The following is a 21,573-nucleotide window of genomic DNA, read 5'->3' on the forward strand; positions in this document are numbered from 1 at the left end:
GTATGTGCCAGCATTGCAGTGTGCTTCATAAACCCTCACCGCCTACAGGGCGGGCCAACCGGAGCAGTCCTTACGCCGACGTGGGACGTCTGAGAGATGAACCAGTGCATTGTTGTCATAACCTGTTCTGTTGTTACAATTGTCCCTAACCCTGTGGTCACTTCCCCTGTTTGTCCTTTCTCTTACCGTTTCTGCAGAGTACGCAGGAAGTGGGAATGTCACTGAGCCAATGACAGACATTGATGCAGGTGGCTGCGGTTTATGCCTTCCCCCTCCATCCCTTCCACCAAACTGCACCGACATTTCATGTCACCCCGTCCGTGCATGACGCGCAACATTCACCTTCTCTTTCTCCATTTGTGTTTGGGGCCTCCTGCTGTCCCTCTTCTGTGCCCAGTCCTTCTACCGAGGCTTTTCTTCCTTCTCCCATCTCATAACATAGGAGCAGCGCTAACATAGTGCTTTGTGTAGCTCACACCATTACCGGCACCTATGTGGACACCCGAATAACAATGGTGACTGCAAATTGTGTCGCTACAGGACCCTGCATTTCTAGCTGGGATTTGTAGTTCCACCACTGCTGAAGGCACACAGTTTCCCCCTGTTTGGCTTTAGAACTGACAGCTTTCATATTCCTTTTCAATAACTGAATGATAAGTTTTTTTTTCCTTCTGTAAAATGTTTTCCATAGAAATGTACAATATGAGGCTTTATCTGTAGACACATATTGGTTTATTTCTACGTTATATCTTTGCTAGTGGTGATCACAGGTTACATACCGTGGCTTGCCCAATTCATACCCGTTTCCATCTCCTCTGCTTCCATCTGCCACCTCCAGAGTTCGCCTGCATGTTCTGTCCCCTCTCGTGGCTCCTGGCAGAGGCCGGGCAGTCCCCGCGACTGGATTTACTAACCTGCATGCAAAGCTGTAACATCTCCAGATGGTAAAGATCCGTGGGGTCGACACTGTGCTGACACTGGCTGACTTCTGTCTCCTCTCCCTGTCAAGGTGGCGAGCAGCACATGGCCCAGTTTTTCAGAGGAAACCTGGCAGGATTGATGATCCGCACCGGAAAACTAGAGAGCAAGAAGGTGATAGATTGTCTGTACACCTGCAAAGAGGGCCTGGACTTCCCCCCTGCAGATGGCGTTGGGAAGGGCATTAAGGTGAGTTGTGCCTCACATGAAGAGACAGCGGAATGATGCTTGGGGTTGTAGCTATACACCTACAAGACAAATGAAGATATGACACCAGCAAATATTAATAAAGATACACGTATTCTGAATGATACAAAGTAATGTGTTGGCAAAGCTTTGAAAAGATTGGGTTTGGACGGTGTACGCCCAGTACCCATTGTAGACCCTGATGTTTTCAGATTGCACGTCAGATCTTTCCAACACCCCAAATCACATGAAATGGTGTTAGAAGATAATGAGAAGTTCTCTGTGCAGTTATTACTTGTAGCACACCTCTTGTTATGTCCTCCGGCTGGTACAGCTCCCCCTCCACCTGTACCGCACAGCTAGGGACTCTCTCCTTACCGTGCAGTCACATTGGTTTGAGCTGCGATGAAGGTGGATGACAGGAGGAAGGTAGCAGCAGCAGAAGTAAAGCAATGGCTTACAAATTGGCTGCACAGCTCAGAGGAGCACTGCATGTGGGGCAATACAGTGGGTGTATAGAAGGGGGCAGTTTAACCAGCTAAAAGCGCTATACGCAGTGTCCATCTCGTATAGATTAGATCCTTTACCTTCTATATACAGAACTCTGACGTGAAAGACGAGACGGGGCTGTGTTAGTGTGTAATGACCTGAGTTTAATTTCACAGATTAATCTAAGTCCCAGCCAGTCCAGCCTGACACTGGAAGGAGATGACATTGACCGATTTGACCAGGCCATGCAGCATATTTCCTACCTGAACTCCCGCCAGTTCCCCACCCCTGGCATCAGACGCTTGAAGGTCACCACCGCCGTCAAGTATGTTTAAAACCTGAATGTATCTATATAAACCCTTTTAATAAATTGATCAGATAAGATGCAACCCAGAATAGCAGAATGACCCGTCTTCTGGGTGACTGCTGCCACTTTCCGTCACACCGCCGCCTCCTTCTGATCTGCTGTAGGTGCTTTAACGAGGAGACCTGTCTCAGCGTCCCGGATGTGGATGGCTACGTCATGGTGCTGCAGCCCGAGGAGCCCAAGATCAGCCTGAGCGGCATCGATCATTTTGCCCGTTCCGCCTCAGAGTTTGAGAGCACAGAAGGGATTTCTCTGTTCCCCGAGCTACATCTCATCAGCACCATCACACGTGAGGTGGAGGCAGAAGGTGAAGGGGATGACGATCCGACAGGTTTGTGCGCCAGCCCTGATTTATATGCAGATAAATGTGACTTCAAGCTGTTCACCGTTTACACAGTGCTCATGTGCTCACCGTCTGATGCTTGCAGAGTCTCAGTGATTCCAGCCTCTGTGCGTCACAAGGACAGGAACTGTATTAAAGGGTTGTATCCGAACTTAGAGTCTAAACAATAAAAATAATTCACCCCCAAAAATAGTAAAGTCATAATGGTTGAATAGTGCCTGAATCCTAAACTCTCTACAGCCTAATAACCCTCCATACCCCACTAGACTTCTGTCTACGCAGGCTCACCAGTCCTGCGTGCGCTCACCGGTCCTGCGATGTTGCGCACGTATCGGACAGTTACAGTACCGGCAACATTATGCATCTCCCATTGTACCTCTGTGGGGTGTGAGGCAAATCTTGCGCTGTGGGGCGGTACATTGCGTCCATTCCGTGGCGTTGAATTCCGCTTGGGGGCTAGGCAGTGTCTGATTCTACCATTATACTGGGAGTCGTGTATATAACGCACATTAAGTATTGACTTGACTTGTGGTTTAGAGTTTTCTTCACCTGGTAATCTAGGCGGCCAGGCCTGACCGTGAGCCACTGTCTTCTCTTTACATTAGTGCAAGAGTCCCTGGTGTCGGAGGAGATCATGCATAACCTGGACACGTGTGAGATCGGTGTGGTGGGAGAGGACCTGGATCCCAATACAGAGAGCCTGCAACTGGACCTGACTCACCTGCAGCAGAAAGGGATGGAGATGAGCAGCTCCAACCAGGGCATGGTGATCACAGGTAAGTGTTACTGTACCTCCATAGCACGTAGGGACCTTCCCCATCTCTTACTGCGCCGCTGAGGAGAGAGTACTTCCATAGCCTGTAGGGACCTTACACATCTCCTACTGCGCCGCTGAAGGGAGAGTACTTCCATAGCCCGTAGGGACCTTCCCCATCTCCTACTGCGCCGCTGAGGGGGGAGTACTTCCATAGCCCGTAGGAACCTACCCCATCTCCTACTGCGCCGCTGAGGGTAGAGTACTTCCATAGCCCGTAGGGACCTTCTCCATCTCCTCCTGCGCCGCTGAGGGGAGAGTACTTCCATAGCCCGTAGGGACCTTCTCCATCTCCTACTGCGCCGCTGAGGAGAGAGTACTTCCATAGCCTGTAGGGACCTTACACATCTCCTACTGCGCCGCTGAAAGGAGAGTACTTCCATAGCCCGTAGGGACCTTCCCCATCTCCTACTGCGCCTCTGAAGGGAGAGTACTTCCATAGCCCGTAGGGACCTTCTCCATCTCCTCCTGCGCCGCTGAGGGGAGAGTACTTCCATAGCCCGTAGGGACCTTCTCCATCTCCTACTGCGCCGCTGAGGGGAGAGTACTTCCATAGCACGTAGGGAAGGACCTTCCCCATCTCCTACTGCGTCGCTGAGGGGAGAGTACTTCCATAGCACGTAGGGACCTTCCCCATCTCCTACTGCGCCTCTGAAGGGAGAGTACTTCCATAGCACGTAGGGAGGGACCTTCCCCATCTCCTACTGTGTCGCTGAGGGGAGAGTACTTCCATAGCACGTATGCTGCGTTATTAACAAGGGACTTCCCCATCTCCTACTGCGCTCGTTACAGGGCTAACTATAGACTAGAAGACAGAGTATTCTTCCTAAAACAAGTGAGGAGCAAAACGCTATAGAGATGTGAGCTGAGTTATTGTGCTGAGAACGTTCTTCAGTAGGACTAGTTCCCTGGTCGGACTTGTACCCTGTTCGGGTGGGTTTCCCGTATGGTTCCTGGTATGAGAGAATGTTTCTGTTACTGTGTTCCTCGGTGCCTGCGGTAGGAAGCTCCTCAGCCTTGTTCCCACCTATTAGTCACGCTTGGGACACGTTATGTAACACGATCACACGGAGGTCTCGCAGGAAGTAAACGCACCTTTCATTCCTCACAGGTGTGGACACAATGGCACATTACGAGGAGGTCCTGCACCTGGTCCGCTACAGGAACTGGAATACCATCTCGCTGTTTGATAGGAAGTTTAAGCTGGTTTGCTCTGAGCTGAACGGGCGTTACAACAGTAATGAGTTCCAGGTGGAGGTGAGTCTGGGAATGCACTGGGGGAGAGAGCCTTGTGGTGTGACTGGTAACTGCATGTGTGGACCCTTCCCAGAGCGGTGCCTGTACTCCCTGCTAGCAGTGCCCTGGGGGAACTGGAACTACCTCCAGCAGTATGAGGCCTTGTATAACTTACATGTAGTTATAGTGTTCCGTAGCGTCGTACAAATGTTCAGACTAATCCAGAAACATAATTAGCGTGAAATTAGGATAATTATATAGAGAAGACAAAGGTCGTAGAGGGCCCTGCTCCTATGAGCTTACAATCTATAGGGGATGTGGGGGGACACAATGAGAGACTGCAGAGTTAGGTGCAGGGGGTTTGAGGGCAAGCTTGGGGGTTGGCTGACTGTGGGAATAAGACGTGGTGAGGGCACTGTTTTTAGCAGAGGAAAGCGGGTGGGAGGGAGTGTGAGAGAATGAGGCTGGAGGTATAGGGAGGAGCGCTGAGGACATGAGGCTGGAGGTGCAGGGAGGAGTGGAGCAGTGAGCAGATGAGGCTGGAAGAGCAGGGAGGAGCAGATGAGGCTGGAAGAGCAGGGAGGAGCAGATGAGGCTGGAGGTGCAGGGAGGAGCAGATGAGGCTGGAGGTGCAGGGAGGAGCGGAGCAGTGAGCAGATGAGGCTGGAGGTGCAGGGATGAGCAGATGAGGCTGGAGGAGCAGATGAGGCTGGAGGAGTAGATGAGGCTGGAGGTGCAGGGAGCAGCAGATGAGGCTGGAGGAGCAGGGAGGAGCAGATGAGGCTGGAGGTGCAGGGAGGAGCAGTGAGGCTGGAGGAGCAGACTAGGCTGGAGGAGCAGTGAGGCTGGAGGTGCAGGGAGGAGCAGTGAGGCTGGAGGTGCAGGGAGGAGCAGATGAGGCTGGAGGAGCAGGGAGGAGCAGTGAGGCTGGAGGTGCAGGGAGGAGCAGATGAGGCTGGAGGTGCAGGGAGGAGCAGATGAGGCTGGAGGTGCAGGGAGGAGCAGTGAGGCTGGAGGTGCAGGGAGGAGCAGTGAGGCTGGAGGAGCAGGGAGGAGCGGATGAGGCTGGAGGAGCAGGGAGGAGCAGTGAGGCTGGCGGAGCAGATGAGGCTGGAGGAGCATATGAGGCTGGAGGTGCAGGGAGGAGCGGAGCAGTGAGGCTGGAGGAGCAGTGAGGAGCAGTGAGGCTGGAGGTGCAGGGAGGAGCAGTGAGGCTGGAGGAGCAGGGAGGAGCAGTGAGGCTGGAGGTGCAGGGATGAGCAGTGAGGCTGGAGGAGCAGGGAGGAGCAGTGAGGCTGGAGGTGCAGGGAGGAGCAGTGAGGCTGGAGGTGCAGGGAGGAGCAGTGAGGCTGGAGGTGCAGGGAGGAGCAGTGAGGCTGGAGGTGCAGCGAGGAGCAGTGAGGCTGGAGGTGCAGGGAGGAGCAGTGAGGCTGGAGGTGCAGGGAGGAACGGTGAGCGCTATGCTCCTCACGGTCTCCTCTGTGTCACCCCTGACTGTCTGTCCCTCCCCTATAGAGTGTAAGCTCTCATACTAACCCACCGCCCTATGCTCCTCGCTCACTGTCTCTCCTCTGTGTCACCCATCTGTCTGTCCCTCCCCTATAGAGTATAAGCTCTCATCCTAACCCACCGCTCTGCTCCTCACTCACGGTCTCCTCTGTGTCACCCCTGTCTTGCCCCTCCCCTATAGAGTGTAAGCTCTCATCCTCACCCACCGCTCTATGCTCCTCATTCACTGTCTCTCCTCTGTGTCACCCCTGTCTGTCTGTCCCTCCCCTATAGAGTGTAAGCTCTCATCCTAACCCACCGCTCTATGCTCCTCACTCACTGTCTCTCCTCTGTGTCACCCCTGTCTGTCTGTCCCTTCCCTATAGAGTGTAAGCTCTCATCCTAACCCACCGCTCTATGGGGGTAATTCCAAGTTGATCACAGCAGGAATTTTGTTAGCAGTTGGTCAAAACCATGTGCACTGCAGGGGGGGCAGATATAACATGTGCAGAGAGTTAGATTTGGGTGGGTGATTTTATTTCTGTGCAGGGTAAATACTGGCTGCTTTATTTTAACACTGCAAATTAGATTGCAGATTGAACACACCACACCCAAATCTAACTCTCTCTGCACATGTTACATCTGGTATCTACTCTCTCTGCACATGTTAAATCTGCCTCCCCTGCAGTGCACATGGTTTTGCCCAACTGCTAACAAAATTCCTGCTGCGATCAACTTGGAATTACCTCCTGTGCTCCTCACGCACTCTCTCTCCTCTGTGTCACCCCTGTCTGTCTGTCCCTCCCCTATAGAGTGTAAGCTCTCATCCTAACCTACCGCTCTATGCTCCTCACTCACTGTGTCTCCTCTGTGTCACCCCTGTCTGTCTGCCCCTCCCTATAGAGTGTAATCTCTCACCCCTAACCCACCGCTCTATACTCCTCACTCACTGTCTTTCCTCTGTCACCCCAGTCTGTCCCTCCCCTGTAGAGTGTAATCTCTCATCCTAATCCACCGCTCTATGCTCCTCACGCACTCTCTCTCCTCTGTGTCACCCCTGTCTGTCTGTCCCTCCCCTATAGAGTGTAAGCTCTCATCCTAACCCACCGCTCTATGCTCCTCACTCACTGTCTCCCCTCTGTGTCACCCATGTCTGTCTGCCCCTCCCCTGTAGAGTGTAATCTCTCATCCTAACCCACCGCTCTATGCTCCTCACTCACTGTCTCTCTCCTGTGTCACCCCTGTCTGTCTGTCCCTCCCCTATAGAGTGTAAGCTCTCATCCTAACCCACCGCTCTATGCTCCTCACTCACTGTCTCCCCTCTGTGTCACCCATGTCTGTCTGCCCCTCCCCTATAGAGTGTAATCTCTCATCCTAACCCACCGCTCTATGCTCCTCACTCACTGTCTCTCCTCTGTGTCACCCCAGTCTGTCTGCCCCTCCCCTATAGAGTGTAAGCTCTCATCCTAACCCACAGCTCTATGCTCCTCACTCACTGTCTCTCCTCTGTGTCACCCCTGTCTGTCTGTCCCTCCCCTATAGAGTGTAAGCTCTCATCCTAACCCACAGCTCTATGCTCCTCACTCACTGTCTCTCCTCTGTGTCACCCCTGTCTGTCTGCCCCTCCCCTATAGAGTGTAAGTTCTCATCCTAACCCACCGCTCTATGCTCCTCACTCACTGTCTCTCCTCTGTGTCACCCGTCTGTCTATCCCTCCCCTATAGAGCGTATTATCTCATCCTAACCCACCGCTCTATGCTTCTCACTCACTGTCTCTCCTCTGTCACCCCTGTCTGTCTGTCCCTCCCCTATAGAGTGTAAGCTCTCATCCTAACCCACCGCTCTATGCTCCTCATTCACTGTCTCTCCTCTGTGTCACCCCTGTCTGTCTGCCCCTCCCCTGTAGAGTGTAATCTCATCCTAACCCACCGCTCTATGCTCCTCACTCACTGTCTCTCCTCTGTGTCATCCGTCTGCCCCTCCCCTGTAGAGTGTAAGCTGTCACGAGCAGGGCCCTCTTCCCTCATGTGCTTTCCTTCCCTCACTTATTCCATCATCTCCCCCTCACGGCTTACAATGGCGCCTGACCCTTGCGTTGTGCTGCTCTGCTGCTTATGTGAGTGATATGAGAGCTGATGCAGCAGTGTTTATAAGCCATGCCCGGGTCCTGCAGTGCTCTGTACTGTAAGTCACTTGTTACGTTCATTCTGTTCTGTTGATGTACTTTGTAAAGCGCTGCGGACCCCTTGTGGTGCCATATAAATAAAGGGTAATTGTAATAATGCCCGCCGTATGCGTTCTCTGTATATAAGGGTCTGCGTTTTCTGTGTAAACATGTTTTGTTCTGAAAATATCAATAAAAGATATTTGATTTAAAGTGGGAGAGAGCTGGCTAGACAGTCCCTGTGTCTGTTGCCCGGGGCAACATAACTACACAATATTACCCCACAGGAGCCAGTACGGCACAAAGCAGCTGTGTGGTGACTAATATGTATAATTTGTCTGAATACATTAATAGAAACCACATTAACAAAGGTGAATTCCTATAAATCCATGGGGACAGGGAGCACTGCGGTGTATAGAGTGCAGGGACTGGCAAACCCCCCCCACTGTGTCCCTATTGTGCATAGTGGATCGTATTAACCTCCAGCTGCAGCTAATCGTCCAGCAGCTTGCACCCACCCTGGGCTCTCCTATGGAAGCGGTCACTTTCCTAGATGTTCTGCGGCCCTCTCGCCGACTGTCATTAACAAAGGTGAATTCCTATAAATCCATGGGGACAGGGAGCACTGCGGTGTATAGAGTGCAGGGACTGGCAAACCCCCCCTCTGTGTCCCTATTGTGCATAGTGGATCGCATTAACCTCCAGCTGCAGCTAATCGTCCAGCAGCTTGCACCCACCCTGGGCTCTCCTATGGAAGCGGTCACTTTCCTAGATGTTCTGCGGCCCTCTCGCCGACTGTCTCTCTGGTTTTCCATAGTAATGGAAAACATTTCCTTGTGATTAGGTTTATGCTGAGATGTGTATTAGGTCCAGAATCCACAAGGATCCTTTTGATGAATTCTGAACCCTGTGCGGTTGGGCAGGATCAAGATGGAGTCCTGGAGGTCTGTCATCAGCAGTATGGAGCAGACAGAGGCCCTTATTCAGGTTTGTTAGCAATTGGGCAAAACCATGTGCACTGCAGGTGGGGCAGATGTAACATGTGCAGAGAGAGTTAGATTAGGGTGGGTCATATTGTTTCTGTGCAGGGTAAATACTGGCTGCTTTATTTCTAAACTGCAATTTAGAATTCAGTTTGAACACGCCCCACCCAAATCTAACCCTCTCTGCACATGTTACTTCCGCAAACCCCCCCCCCGCAGTGCACATGGTTTTGCCCAATTGATACCAAACCTGAATAACCCTTAAAGTCCGTGGACCAAAGCGCCTCCTCACATTTATTGGTACTCTCCGTCTATCATTGTGTGGCCTTCCATAACTCATTGTATTCTATGGCTTTGTTCTTGTCTAGTCTGAGATGGATTCTGGGTATTTGTGGAGAAGGGTCCTGGTCACCGTCCTGCAGAGGGGCTGCTCTACCGCGGCCCACCGTGAGATGGGGAATCCTGGTCCGCTGGCCACTGTAAAGTAACGGAGGGGTTTAGGCTGGAGGTTGCCCCGGTCCTTTTCCTCTATCACCCTCTTAGTTAACATAAGTGAAGTCCATTGCAATGAGACGGTGATGCACAGTGCAGCTGCCCGGTGTCCTGGAAAATGTGACCTGTGTGGGGTCCTGGGGACTGAGTTTGAGAACCAGTGTTCTAAGCTGTAGCCATCTAGGCAGCCTGGAGTTGTAGCAGCGGTGTGTGACTTTGGCAGACGCTACAGCTGCATTATACATGTGCGATGCTATGACCTTGCCTGTGACCTAGGGATGTGTGAGCTCTGTAATATACAGTACCGCTTTGTTTTCTTATTGCAGGTGAATGTGATTCACACCGCCAGCCCCGCAGAGGCCCCCAATCACATCGCAGCGCAGCCGCAGTTCGTCCATCCCATTGATCATTCCTATGTCGACCTGTCCGGACACAACCTGGCCAGTCCTCACCCAGCGTCAGGTGCGTTACCGATATATAAAGGTTACCGCACATATAAAGGTTTTCCCAATGATGATTTCAGGAGTCTGGATTTGTGACCTGGAAAAGATGCTCCTTGTCCTGCCATCAGCCGGCGGTATACACCTGTCTCACCCATTCCATTGTTCTGGAGACAACAGGTCACTTGCTGTGTGATGGCGCCCTCTGCTGGTACCATACAGTGCGACAATTGCCAGGATGACTGCCAAGTGATATACAGTGATTGTGACACAGAGTATTAGACCTGCGGGAGAGGACACAGAGGTCATGAAGGTCTGGTGTGACCAACTGGCCAAGTTCTTACACAAGATCTTGCTAGTGTCGGAGTACGGAAGTAAAGCTGGTACACACTAATATATATTGTGCAATATCACTCCAACACAGACCGGAACGATATATCGTACACATCGTACCGTGTGCACCTCCCATCTCTTGTACCCGGCTATCATTCATTGAATCATACTATTGGATATGCTGTACATCCAATGGGACGTTTACACAGCTGGCACGGTGTTACAAGCCTCATTGCAGCGTTGTAGAGCGAATCGTTTAGTGTGTACGGTGAATGTGACGTATTGTTACGCTGGGCCGCGCAGCCACATGGCCTTTACCCAGCTGAAGGGGCACTTACATGATAGACTGTAGAAGGTTATGTGGATTTTATTGCTTCATGTCTGTTTCTCCTTTGACAGGTATGATAAAAACCAATAATTGTAACTGTTCAGTATAGTTTTTAGTACATACCGTATGGGTGTAATGTAATTATTGGGTTTCTGTAATACTTGCCCTGATGTTGAAGATGTGACTACTGGAGACACCACCTTTTGGACCAGTTTCCTAGTTGATTGCACATCTGCGTAACAGCACGTATAGTGACCGTAGAGCGCCAGCTGGGCATAAGTGTGAGGAAGTGGCTGGAGAGGTAGCATCCTATGTAACCATTGCTGAGCACCTCAGTGCCACCCATCCTGGTGTTACCGTGTCACAATGGGGGGGCTCTACGCTGGGTGTGTGACTATGGGGGGCTGTACGCTGGGTGTGTGACTATGGGGGGCTGTACGCTGGGTGTGTCACAATGGGGGGCTGTACGCTGGGTGTGTGACTATTGGGGGCTGTACGCTGGGTGTGTCACAATGGGGGGCTGTACGCTGGGTGTGTGACTATGGGGGGCTGTACGCTGGATGTGTGACTATGGGGGGGGGGGGGGGGGGAAGTATGCTGGATGTTATGCCCCTATCAGCAGTGGGTGAGGCGGACATGGCCATATACTTTATACCGGTGGTGGTGGGGGGGTCACACACTTCCAGCCATGTAGTGTATGAATGAATGGCTCTGCAGGCCAGCTTACGGTGTCTTCTCCTCCGCAGTTGTTCCCAGTGCAGCGACAATTGTCATAGTGGTCTGCGTGAGCTTCCTCGTCTTCATGATCATTCTGGGAGTGTTCCGCATCCGCGCCGCTCACCAGCGCACCATCAGGGACCAAGAGGGCGGCAAGGAGAATGAGATGGACTGGGATGACTCTGCTCTCACCATCACTGTAAATCCCATGGAGGTAAGTGGTGCTAGGTCAGGGGGTCTGATCTCTCCGCAACTCGCAGAATATCATGATCACTTACCATTTGTTACTCATCTGCATGAAGGGGCAGAGCTGGAATGTGTTGGTATTCTCCAAAAAATGAAATGTTAATGTTTGTGATTGGCAACGACTATAGCTCAGTGTTGTGCGTGCTGGGTCTGGGAGAGCCCTGCGCAGCGGTCAGTCTCTCCTGGTGATTGTATCTTCGTTCATCCAAGTGTTCCGCAGCAGCCGCCTCTCTCTCCGCTGCAGGCCTGGAGGGTGGGGTGACCTGTGCACAGACAGTCTGGCCCGTATCACAGTACATGACGGGACAGTCAGAGCGCGTGCAGCTGCATGATCAGCAGTAGTTATTTATTTATACACGCACGTGTTTTGCACTTATGCACAACACTAGCACTTATTTATGTTTTGTAGTGTGTCACGTCACGGTTTAGGTGAGACCCTTATGGGCCACCCTGTCTCCTAGTTAGCCGAGGCCCTCTCCTTCTGGGGAGGGCCAGAAGCTGTTTTCGATCCCCTGGGGGGAGCTTCGGCCAACCTTGTGTATACACGAGGGTCCCTCTGCGCTTCGGCAAGGGGGGACCCACAGTCCCTTTTTCCCCTCAGTAGGCCTTTTGGCTCTGAGGGGTAGGGGAGTAACTGGGCCCTTCTCCTTTCGGAGAGGGTCCAAGAACCTACGCCCCCAGCACGTTTGGTCACAGACACTGGGTGATGAAGCCACGCACCTCGGGCTTGAAGTAAAAACAATAAATAAAAATATCAACAGTAGTGACCTACCTGTAGACCTCATATTGCGGGTTCTCCACCAGACACTGCTTGTACATAGAGCTATGTTGTAACGTCAGGTTATTGCGTTAATGTAGCGTTTACAGACTTGTCAAAACTGCGCTGGATATCAATGTATCCAAGAGATATTAAACAAAAAAGTCTAGAAATTATTTACTAAATAATCTAAAAATATTATATTCTATGCCACCATGAGTATTACAACATGTTTGGAAACACACACACACACACACACACACACACACACACACACACACACACACACACACACACACTGCGAGTACAACTAAGGCTCATTTACCCCACTTCCAAAGTTTTTTCCACTTGATTTATCTAATGGCGTTATACAAAAATATATCTATACAGAGATTCGTACAGCACTTCTTAGTGCATTAGGTGACCGTTAGCCAGCCGGTGTGACGCACCGTCATATTATTCTGGTCTCTTCAGGTCAGATCCTCCCTCTCCACCTCCTGCCTAAAGCAGTTGATTGTATGGAATATACAGAAAAAGAGATTCGCTATTTCCGTACGCATATTGTTTGTAAAAACTGCAGCTTCCCTGTATGAGGCCCAGGAAATTGGTACAAAGCATACAGTCGGGTATACTGTGGAAATGGATTCATTAGTCTCGGATTAACCTGTTGCTGGGTGTTTATATGGGTCTAAAAAAATAGGTGTATGGTCCTTATGAATAGTCAAGTTATCCAGCATAGGGTAATCTATTGCCAGTTCTGTGAAGGTGGTAGCGGGGTCTTGATTTAGTAATGATGATCAAGGCACAGTGATGGTTCCCCCTTGGACAGGGGGTATTTGCTGGAAAGCCCTGATAAGGAGGTAGGATCAGTTAAAGTTGCCACAGACGTCTTTGTGATGAAAAGTAGGTTGCGACGCGTTTTGCTGCTCCTACTGGCAGCTGTCACTGAGGCTCCTGCTTGGTTACCGGGAGTCTTACCAATGCCCGAATGGCACAACAGACTCTGAGCCGTTCTGCCATTGCTGGCTTATTAGTTTTCCTTCCAGTCTGCTCATTATGAGATGTGAAATGTTGGGCGTACCGGCCCTGTCCATATCGCTGGCTGACGCTTGCCATTTTGGTCACCTGGAAATATATAGCTAATGACTGACCGCAGCACTAACGGACAGTATACTGTTCAGCGGGGCTTGCTGGTGCCATGATGCTAAATGATGCTCTTCTGTTGCAGACCTATGAAGACCAGCACAGCAGTGAGGAAGAAGAGGAGGAGGATGACGACGAGGAGAGTGAGGACGGGGAAGATGACGACATCACCAGTGCTGAATCGGAGAGCAGTGAGGAAGAGGAGGGCGAGCAGGAAGAGGACCAGCAGAATGTGAACCGGCAGCAGCAGCTGGAGTGGGATGACTCCACCCTGACCTACTGATCGCGGCCGCCATCACCACCCAGTCACCACAGCACACACTCATCTTCCTGCAGGCGCTGAATCCAGCTGACACATGGAGAAACGGTGCCCCCTCTTCTGCCTCCTGGTGGTTGGGGCAAGTGTCAGTGTTTTTTTTTCTCCATCTTGCACTTTCCTTCCACATTCTCTCCGTCGCTCAGTGACCGGAGGGACACGACGCTTTTCGGACTTCACTCATCATTCCTTATTTCTGTTCCAAACGCTGCAAAAATGATGGTGACGGATGTGGCTCATAGACTCCGTGTAGACTGGTGATTTTATTGTTTGTTTTTACCCAAATTACTGCATGTCGGATATTGGCAGAATTCACCCAGGAACTCGTTCTCTGTCCAAGGCGCCAGTTTCTCCTGGCAGCGGAAAAAGGCTACAGCTTACGAAACAAGGCAACGTTGCAAACCGCCACCCTGACCGTAATGGGGGGCAAGTAGAGGACGACTAGTAACAGTAGTAAAAGACTTTTTAATATTTTGTTGTAAATATGTTGGAATTAATGTAATTATGTCCATGTTTGGTGGGGTGAGGGGGATTGGGATCGTGGAAGGCAGGTTGGCACCTGTGCCAGTCCTGCGCAGCCTCAGTGAGGCGATTCTCCATGGCTGGCAGAGGTCTGCAGCCTCGCAGGCAGGAATACAAGGTAGTGCAAGTCAGCTTTAATACTCGCTCCACTGTGTCTGGGTGACAGAGCTGTAATTATTCCTAATCCGGGCACCAGCACGCCAGACCTCAGTGGGGCAAGAGTGCAGCCCGGCCGCCTCTTTTCTCAGCTCGCGTTCATCTGGGTACTTCTACCCTTCAGCCCCCAGTTGTGGACTTCCCTGCGATAGTTCCTGGTAGAGGGGTAACTGCAAGACCTATGAAATATTCTCTCCTGCCCAGCGGCATGTATTGTTTACATGTAACTTTGTATTTTTTCCCAAACTGGCTTAAAATAATAATTCTGTAAATTGTGCTTGAAGAAGAGAAACAAACCATGTTGTAAATGAAGTGAGGTTTGTTGAGCAATGGGCGTCTTATGGGCACCTGCGTAATCACAAATAAGTAACGCCCGTTTGTAGCCCGGAATTAACTAGAGTAACCCGTGTTATTCTGCTCTTCTGGAACTACAGGTCCCAGCATTGCATGCCAACCAAGTCATGCTGTGACATGAAGCTCTATAGTTGCAGAGCTGCGCGTTTCCTGGCGCAGTCCTTTCCCGCCAGTAAGGACATCTATGTATGACATTCCGTATGTCCTCCTAGATGGTCACTGGTTAGGCCAAGGCTTACTTCTCTACAGCCGGCTACTACCATTCCCAATTAACTGCGCTAGAGATTTGGGAATTTTTTTTAAAAAAAACTACAGATATTTTAAATAAGGGTTTCCTTATAGGGGAAGCATTTTACCCTCGCACATCGGATTTCCTGTCAGCTAGTCCTACTGACCAGTGATGGCTAATGGATGATAAGGTTACATAAGCTGACCAGTACCCCCCCGTCTTGCGATGGAAACGTCAGCATGCGTTTGAGTGTTACAAGATGCATCTGCATTCAGGTTGTGTGGCCCTCTGACACTGGAGGGGTGTGGGTGTACGTAGGAACAGGTGTTTTGTGCCAGGTAAGTGGATGATGTCATTAATCGGAAATGGCGTTATTTGTACGCTGTGATATGGTCCGAGATGCATTTTTTTTAAAGAATAGATTTTAGATGATTGGACAATAAAAATAAGAAAGTGGGGCCTTTTGTCGTCTGCGCCCAGTGGGGGGCGCCACCTCTGCGTGACGACAGCTGCATTAGAAGGCTTGAAAGATAAGTGAGAGTATATGGCTGCAAGTTGTAGGGCGATGACCAGGTGAGATGAGTAGGGGTCAGCGGTGTGCAGGTTTCAGGGTCTCCATCCTACATACAGTACGCCGCGGACCGCCTGGCTTAGGCTTTGTTTACCATAAATGTAAATTCTTAGATTTTTACGTAAGATACGGGGAAATGTTTTACTGACTTCTGTGATAACGTGATGAACATAACTGCTAGCTCTTGTAACCGGGGGATTTTACCTTTGTTCCCCCCACTTGTCCTGTGTCTATGTTGTGTAGCTCTGTCCATCCATTCTAATATCACTGTAGCTGCTGTATTTAGATTTTACCAGCGATGCGTCATGTGTAACACAACCGCTAACGCTTTCTGAATGCTGTATGTAGGCGCAATGGATATTAACTTTTCAGATTTGTATATTGGTGATAGGTCCGTTTGAACAGTCTATAAGCTACAATAAATATCTGGTTCTAATCCCGCTGCCCGTCTCCTATTATTTGCTGTGGGCTTGCCATGACTTTCTCCTGCATAGAGGTCATTCTGCTGCGGTCAGGTCATCGCTGACACAATGACTTTATGTAAATCCTTGGTGGGGAATAAGCTGTTTCTACCCCATCAATCCCTGCTGTAAATGATGAGGGTCATATAAGTTTCCTGTGAGATGGATGACTGTAATGTACATTTATATGAGCCATCGCCTACACAAGTGCCCCCTGCTATTACACAACCTAGGACACGCACAGAGACAATGTGATGCAGGCAGTATTCCTCCGTCCAGCCTTCCGTGCATGCTTCTACTCCGCCACGTTGTCAGGGTTCCTATAGAGATGTAATCCTTCCTTCATTATTCACGGCTCGCAGCCTGTGTAGCGGGGTGGGGAGCTGGCAGCCTGTGTAGCTGGGCGGGGAGCTGGCAGCCTGCGGGGCGGGATGTGGAGCTGGCAGCCTGCGGGGCGGGATGTGGAGCTGGCAGCCTGTGGGGTGGGGAGCTGGCAGCCTGCGCGGCGGGATGTGGAGCTGGCAGCCTGTGGGGCGTTGAGCTGGCAGCCTGCGCTGCGGGGCGTTGAGCTGGCAGCCTGCGTAGCGGGGTGGGGAGCTGGCAGCCTGCGTAGCGGGGTGGGGAGCTGGCAGCCTTTGTAGTGGGGCGGGGAGCTGGCAGCCTGTGTAGCGGGGCGGGGAGCTGGCAGCCTGCGGGGCGGGATGTGGAGCTGGCAGCCTGTGGGGTGGGGAGCTGGCAGCCTGCGCTGCGGGGCGTTGAGCTGGCAGCCTGCGTAGCGGGGTGGGGAGCTGGCAGCCTGCGCAGCGGGGTGGGGAGCTGGCAGCCTGCGTAGCGGGGTGGGAAGCTGGCAGCCTTTGGGGCGGGGAGCTGGCAGCCTGTGTAGCGGGGCGGGGAGCTGGCTGCCTTTGTAGCGGGGCGGGGAGCTGGCAGCCTTTGTAGCGGGGCGGGGAGCTGGCAGCCTGTGTAGCGGGGCGGGGAGCTGGCAGCCTGTGTGGCAGGGGGCGGGGAGCTGGCAGCCTGTGTGGCAGGGGGCGGGGAGCTGGCAGCCTTTGTAGCGGGGCATGGATCTGGCAGCCTGTGTAGCGGGGCGGGGAGCTGGCAGCCTGTGTGGCAGGGGGCGGGGAGCTGGCAGCCTGTGTGGCAGGGGGCGGGGAGCTGGCAGCCTGTGTAGTGGGGCGGGGAGCTGGCAGCCTGTGTAGCGGGGCGGGGAGCTGGCAGCCTGTGTGGCAGGGGGCGGGGAGCTGGCAGCCTGTGTAGCGGGGCGGGGAGCTGGCAGCCTGTGTGGCAGGGGGCGGGGAGCTGGCAGCCTGTGTGGCAGGGGGCGGGGAGCTGGCAGTCTGTGTAGCGGGGCGGGGAGCTGGCAGCCTGTGTGGCAGGGGGCGGGGAGCTGGCAGCCTTTGTAGCGGGGCGGGGAGCTGGCAGTCTGTGTAGCGGGGCGGGGAGCTGGCAGCCTGTGTGGCAGGGGGCGGGGAGCTGGCAGCCTGTGTGGCAGGGGGCGGGGAGCTGGCAGCCTTTGTAGCGGGGCGTGGATCTGGCAGCCTGTGTAGCGGGGCGTGGATCTGGCAGCCTTTGTAGCGGGGCGTGGATCTGGCAGCCTGTGTAGCGGGGCGTGGATCTGGCAGCCTTTGTAGCGGGGCGTGGATCTGGCAGCCTTTGTAGCGGGGCGTGGATCTGGCAGCCTTTGTAGCGGGGCGTGGATCTGGCAGTCTGTGTAGCGGGGCGGGGAGCTGGCAGCCTGTGTGGCAGGGGGCGGGGAGCTGGCAGCCTTTGTAGCGGGGCGTGGATCTGGCAGCCTGTGTAGCGGGGCGTGGATCTGGCAGCCTTTGTAGCGGGGCGGGGAGCTGGCAGCCTTTGTAGTGGGGCGGGGAGCTGGCAGCCTGTGTAGCGGGGCGGGGAGCTGGCAGCCTGTGTGGCAGGGGGCGGGGAGCTGGCAGCCTGTGTGGCAGGGGGCGGGGAGCTGGCAGCCTGTGTAGCTGGGCGGGGAGCTGGCAGCCTGTGTAGCGGGGCGGGGAGCTGGCAGCCTGTGTGGCAGGGGGCGGGGAGCTGGCAGCCTGTGTAGCGGGGCGGGGAGCTGGCAGCCTGTGTGGCAGGGGGCGGGGAGCTGGCAGCCTGTGTGGCAGGGGGCGGGGAGCTGGCAGTCTGTGTAGCGGGGCGGGGAGCTGGCAGCCTGTGTGGCAGGGGGCGGGGAGCTGGCAGCCTTTGTAGCGGGGCGGGGAGCTGGCAGTCTGTGTAGCGGGGCGGGGAGCTGGCAGCCTGTGTGGCAGGGGGCGGGGAGCTGGCAGCCTGTGTGGCAGGGGGCGGGGAGCTGGCAGCCTTTGTAGCGGGGCGTGGATCTGGCAGCCTGTGTAGCGGGGCGTGGATCTGGCAGCCTTTGTAGCGGGGCGTGGATCTGGCAGCCTGTGTAGCGGGGCGTGGATCTGGCAGCCTTTGTAGCGGGGCGTGGATCTGGCAGCCTTTGTAGCGGGGCGTGGATCTGGCAGCCTTTGTAGCGGGGCGTGGATCTGGCAGTCTGTGTAGCGGGGCGGGGAGCTGGCAGCCTGTGTGGCAGGGGGCGGGGAGCTGGCAGCCTTTGTAGCGGGGCGTGGATCTGGCAGCCTGTGTAGCGGGGCGTGGATCTGGCAGCCTTTGTAGTGGGGCGGGGAGCTGGCAGCCTTTGTAGTGGGGCGGGGAGCTGGCAGCCTGTGTAGCGGGGCGGGGAGCTGGCAGCCTGTGTGGCAGGGGGCGGGGAGCTGGCAGCCTGTGTGGCAGGGGGCGGGGAGCTGGCAGCCTGTGTAGCTGGGCGGGGAGCTGGCAGCCTGTGTGGCAGGGGGCGGGGAGCTGGCAGCCTGTGTGGCAGGGGCGCAGCCTGTGTAGCGGGGCGGGGAGCTGGCAGCAATAGGAAGCAGTGGCATATGCATGTGTACTTGTGTATTATCTATAGTATGTGAAGCAGGTCTCCTCTCTGACTCTAACCACCTGGCGCACTGGGAACTGTTGGAGCTGTAGGTAAATGGGCCTTCCAATACCAAACTGGACAAGACCACTCTGTTGAGGTGGGTTCTAGTTTTCCTTTTGCCATGATGGACTTGTGTTCCGTACTGTAAAATGTTGATTTGATGCCCGGCTGTGCTGTCAGGGGTAATTATCATACATTGTATTGGATAATGCCGCAGGTCACCACTGCTGGCGGATACTGCATCTTTATATGGAGGGAATGTTGCCCTGACCAGACAACGCTCCAGCTTGCAGTAATCAGCAGGTATCACTGACGTAGCGATGTGTACATGGGGATAGTGGGATGGAGATGACTGTTGCAGATTGCTGGGAGAGAAGTGCATTTCTCCCAATTTACTAAGAAGCATCACACAGCAACACATGCCACCATGTGCCCTCACTCCTGGAAGTAACACAGCTGTCATTTGGAGGTTAATTTAAAAGTTTCATTCCCGATGGTGGGGGCAGGTTGTTTTCTGGAGGGGTAAGCCTAAAACTTTGGCACATTTCTGTTTTGTAAAGGACCCATATTACACCAAATGCAGACGCCAAATCATCAGAAGGATGGCGAACCTCTTGCCAATATACACATCACGTGAGACATAACATAGAATGTGACGGTAGATCAGAACCACTTGGCCCATCTAGTCTGCCCCTTTATTTTATCCTTTAGGTAACCTCAACCTTATTTGATCCTTATTTCTGTGTAAGGATATCCTTATGTCTATCCCAGGCATGTTTACATTGTTCTACTGTCTTAGCCTCAACCACCTCTGACGGGAGGCTATTCCACTTGTCCACTACCCTTTCTGTGAAGTCCATTTTCCTAAAAATTTCCCAGGAACCTCCCTCCCCCCAGTGTCAGTGTATGTCCTTGTGTTCTAATACTTCTCTTCCTCAGCAGAATGTTTCCCTCCTGGACCTAGGTAATATCCTAATATATGTGAAAGTTTCTATCATGTCCCCCTTTCCCTTCTCTGCCCCACACTATACATAGTGAGATTTCTTAGTCTTTCTGGGTAAGTTGTGTGATGTCGGCCATGCTCCATTTTAGTTGCCCTTCTTTGTACAGTCTCTAATGTATTAATATCGTTTTGAAGATATGGGGGTATATGCAATTGCGGTCGAATTCGCGGCAATTTTCGCCGTTTTTTAATTCGACTCAATTCGACAGGTGAATCCCGGAAGGTGGCTTCCGGAATTCACCATATTCAATGAAAAACGGATTCGCCAGAGTCGCGGGCGAAAATCGGCCGATTTGGCGGATTTTGCCGCGATTTTAAAAAACGGTAAAAAAACGTGAAAAACCCGAAAAAAAATATGGCGTGGGGTTCCCCCTCCAAAGCATAACCAGCCTCGGGCTCATCGAGCTGGTCCTGGTTCTAAAAATGCAGGGGAAAAATTGGCCAGGGATCCCCCGTATTTTTAAAACCAGCACCGGGCTCTGCGCCTGGTGCTGGTGCCAAAAATACGGGGGACAAAAAGAGTAGGGGTCCCCCGTATTTTTAACACCAGCATCAGGCTCCACTAGCTGGACAAATAATGCCACAGCCGGGGGTCACTTTTATGCCGTGCCCTGCGGCCGTGGCATTAAATATCCAACTAGTCACCCCTGGCCGGGGTACCCTGGGGGAGTGGGGACCCCTTCAATCAAGGGGTGTCCCCCCCCCAGCCACCCAAGGGCCAGGGGTGAAGCCCGAGGCTGTCCCCCCCATCCAATGGGCTGCGGATGGGGGGGCTGATAGCCTTTTGTGATAATAAAAAGATATTGTTTTTTCCAGCAGTACTACAAGTCCCAGCAAGCCTCCCCCGCAAGCTGGTACTTGGAGAACCACAAGTACCAGCATGCGGGAGAAAAACGGGCCCGCTGGTACCTGTAGTACTACTGGGAAAAAAATACCCAAATAAAAACAGGACACACACACCTTGATAGTAAAACTTTATTACACACTACCGACACACACATACTTACCTATGTTGACACGCCGACTGCCACGGTCTCCGAGGGTACCTGTGAAAAAATTATACTCACCTTCCAGCGTCCAGAGATAAATCCACGTCCAGAGAGTAAAATCCACGTACTTTAAAAAAAAAAAAAAAACGCAAAAACCCGCTCCATACCGGACTAGAAAGGGGTCCAATGCTTTCACATCAGACCCCTTTCTCCCGAATGCCGGGACATCACGTGACTCCTGTCACTGACGTCCCTTCAGCCAATCAGGAAGCGCTACTTCCGTGGCGCTCACCTGATTGGCTGTGCGCTGTCTGTACTGTGACAGCGCATCGCAAAGCCGCTCCATTACTTTCAATGGTGGGAACTTTGCGGGTAGCGGTGGGGTCACCCGCCGGTCAGCCGCTGACCGGCGGGTGACCTCACCGCTAGCCGCTAAGTTCCCACCATTGAATATAATGGAGGGAGCTGTGCGATGCGCTGTCACAGTACAGACAGCGCTCAGCCAATCAGGTGAGCGCAACGAAGTTGCGCTT

The 21,573-nt window shown here is 53.0% G+C and overlaps 1 protein-coding gene across 1 annotated transcript in view; it reads left to right on the forward strand.

The window, feature by feature from the left end:
• The window catches only part of CLSTN1 (calsyntenin 1), a 72,793-nt gene extending 56,705 nt beyond the window's left edge, over positions 1-16,088 (forward strand). Inside the window, 9 exon segments of the mRNA XM_063943834.1 lie at positions 198-248; positions 1,010-1,167; positions 1,830-1,978; positions 2,125-2,351; positions 2,969-3,139; positions 4,289-4,434; positions 9,867-10,002; positions 11,388-11,572; positions 13,590-16,088. Of these exon segments, the coding sequence (XP_063799904.1) occupies positions 198-248; positions 1,010-1,167; positions 1,830-1,978; positions 2,125-2,351; positions 2,969-3,139; positions 4,289-4,434; positions 9,867-10,002; positions 11,388-11,572; positions 13,590-13,787 (1,421 nt within the window). The 3' untranslated portion in view covers positions 13,788-16,088.
• Positions 16,089-21,573: the final 5,485 nt, after the last annotated feature.

Source organism: Pseudophryne corroboree, chromosome 10, assembly GCF_028390025.1.
Source record: "Pseudophryne corroboree isolate aPseCor3 chromosome 10, aPseCor3.hap2, whole genome shotgun sequence".
In the NCBI taxonomy this organism is placed as follows: domain Eukaryota; kingdom Metazoa; phylum Chordata; class Amphibia; order Anura; family Myobatrachidae; genus Pseudophryne; species Pseudophryne corroboree.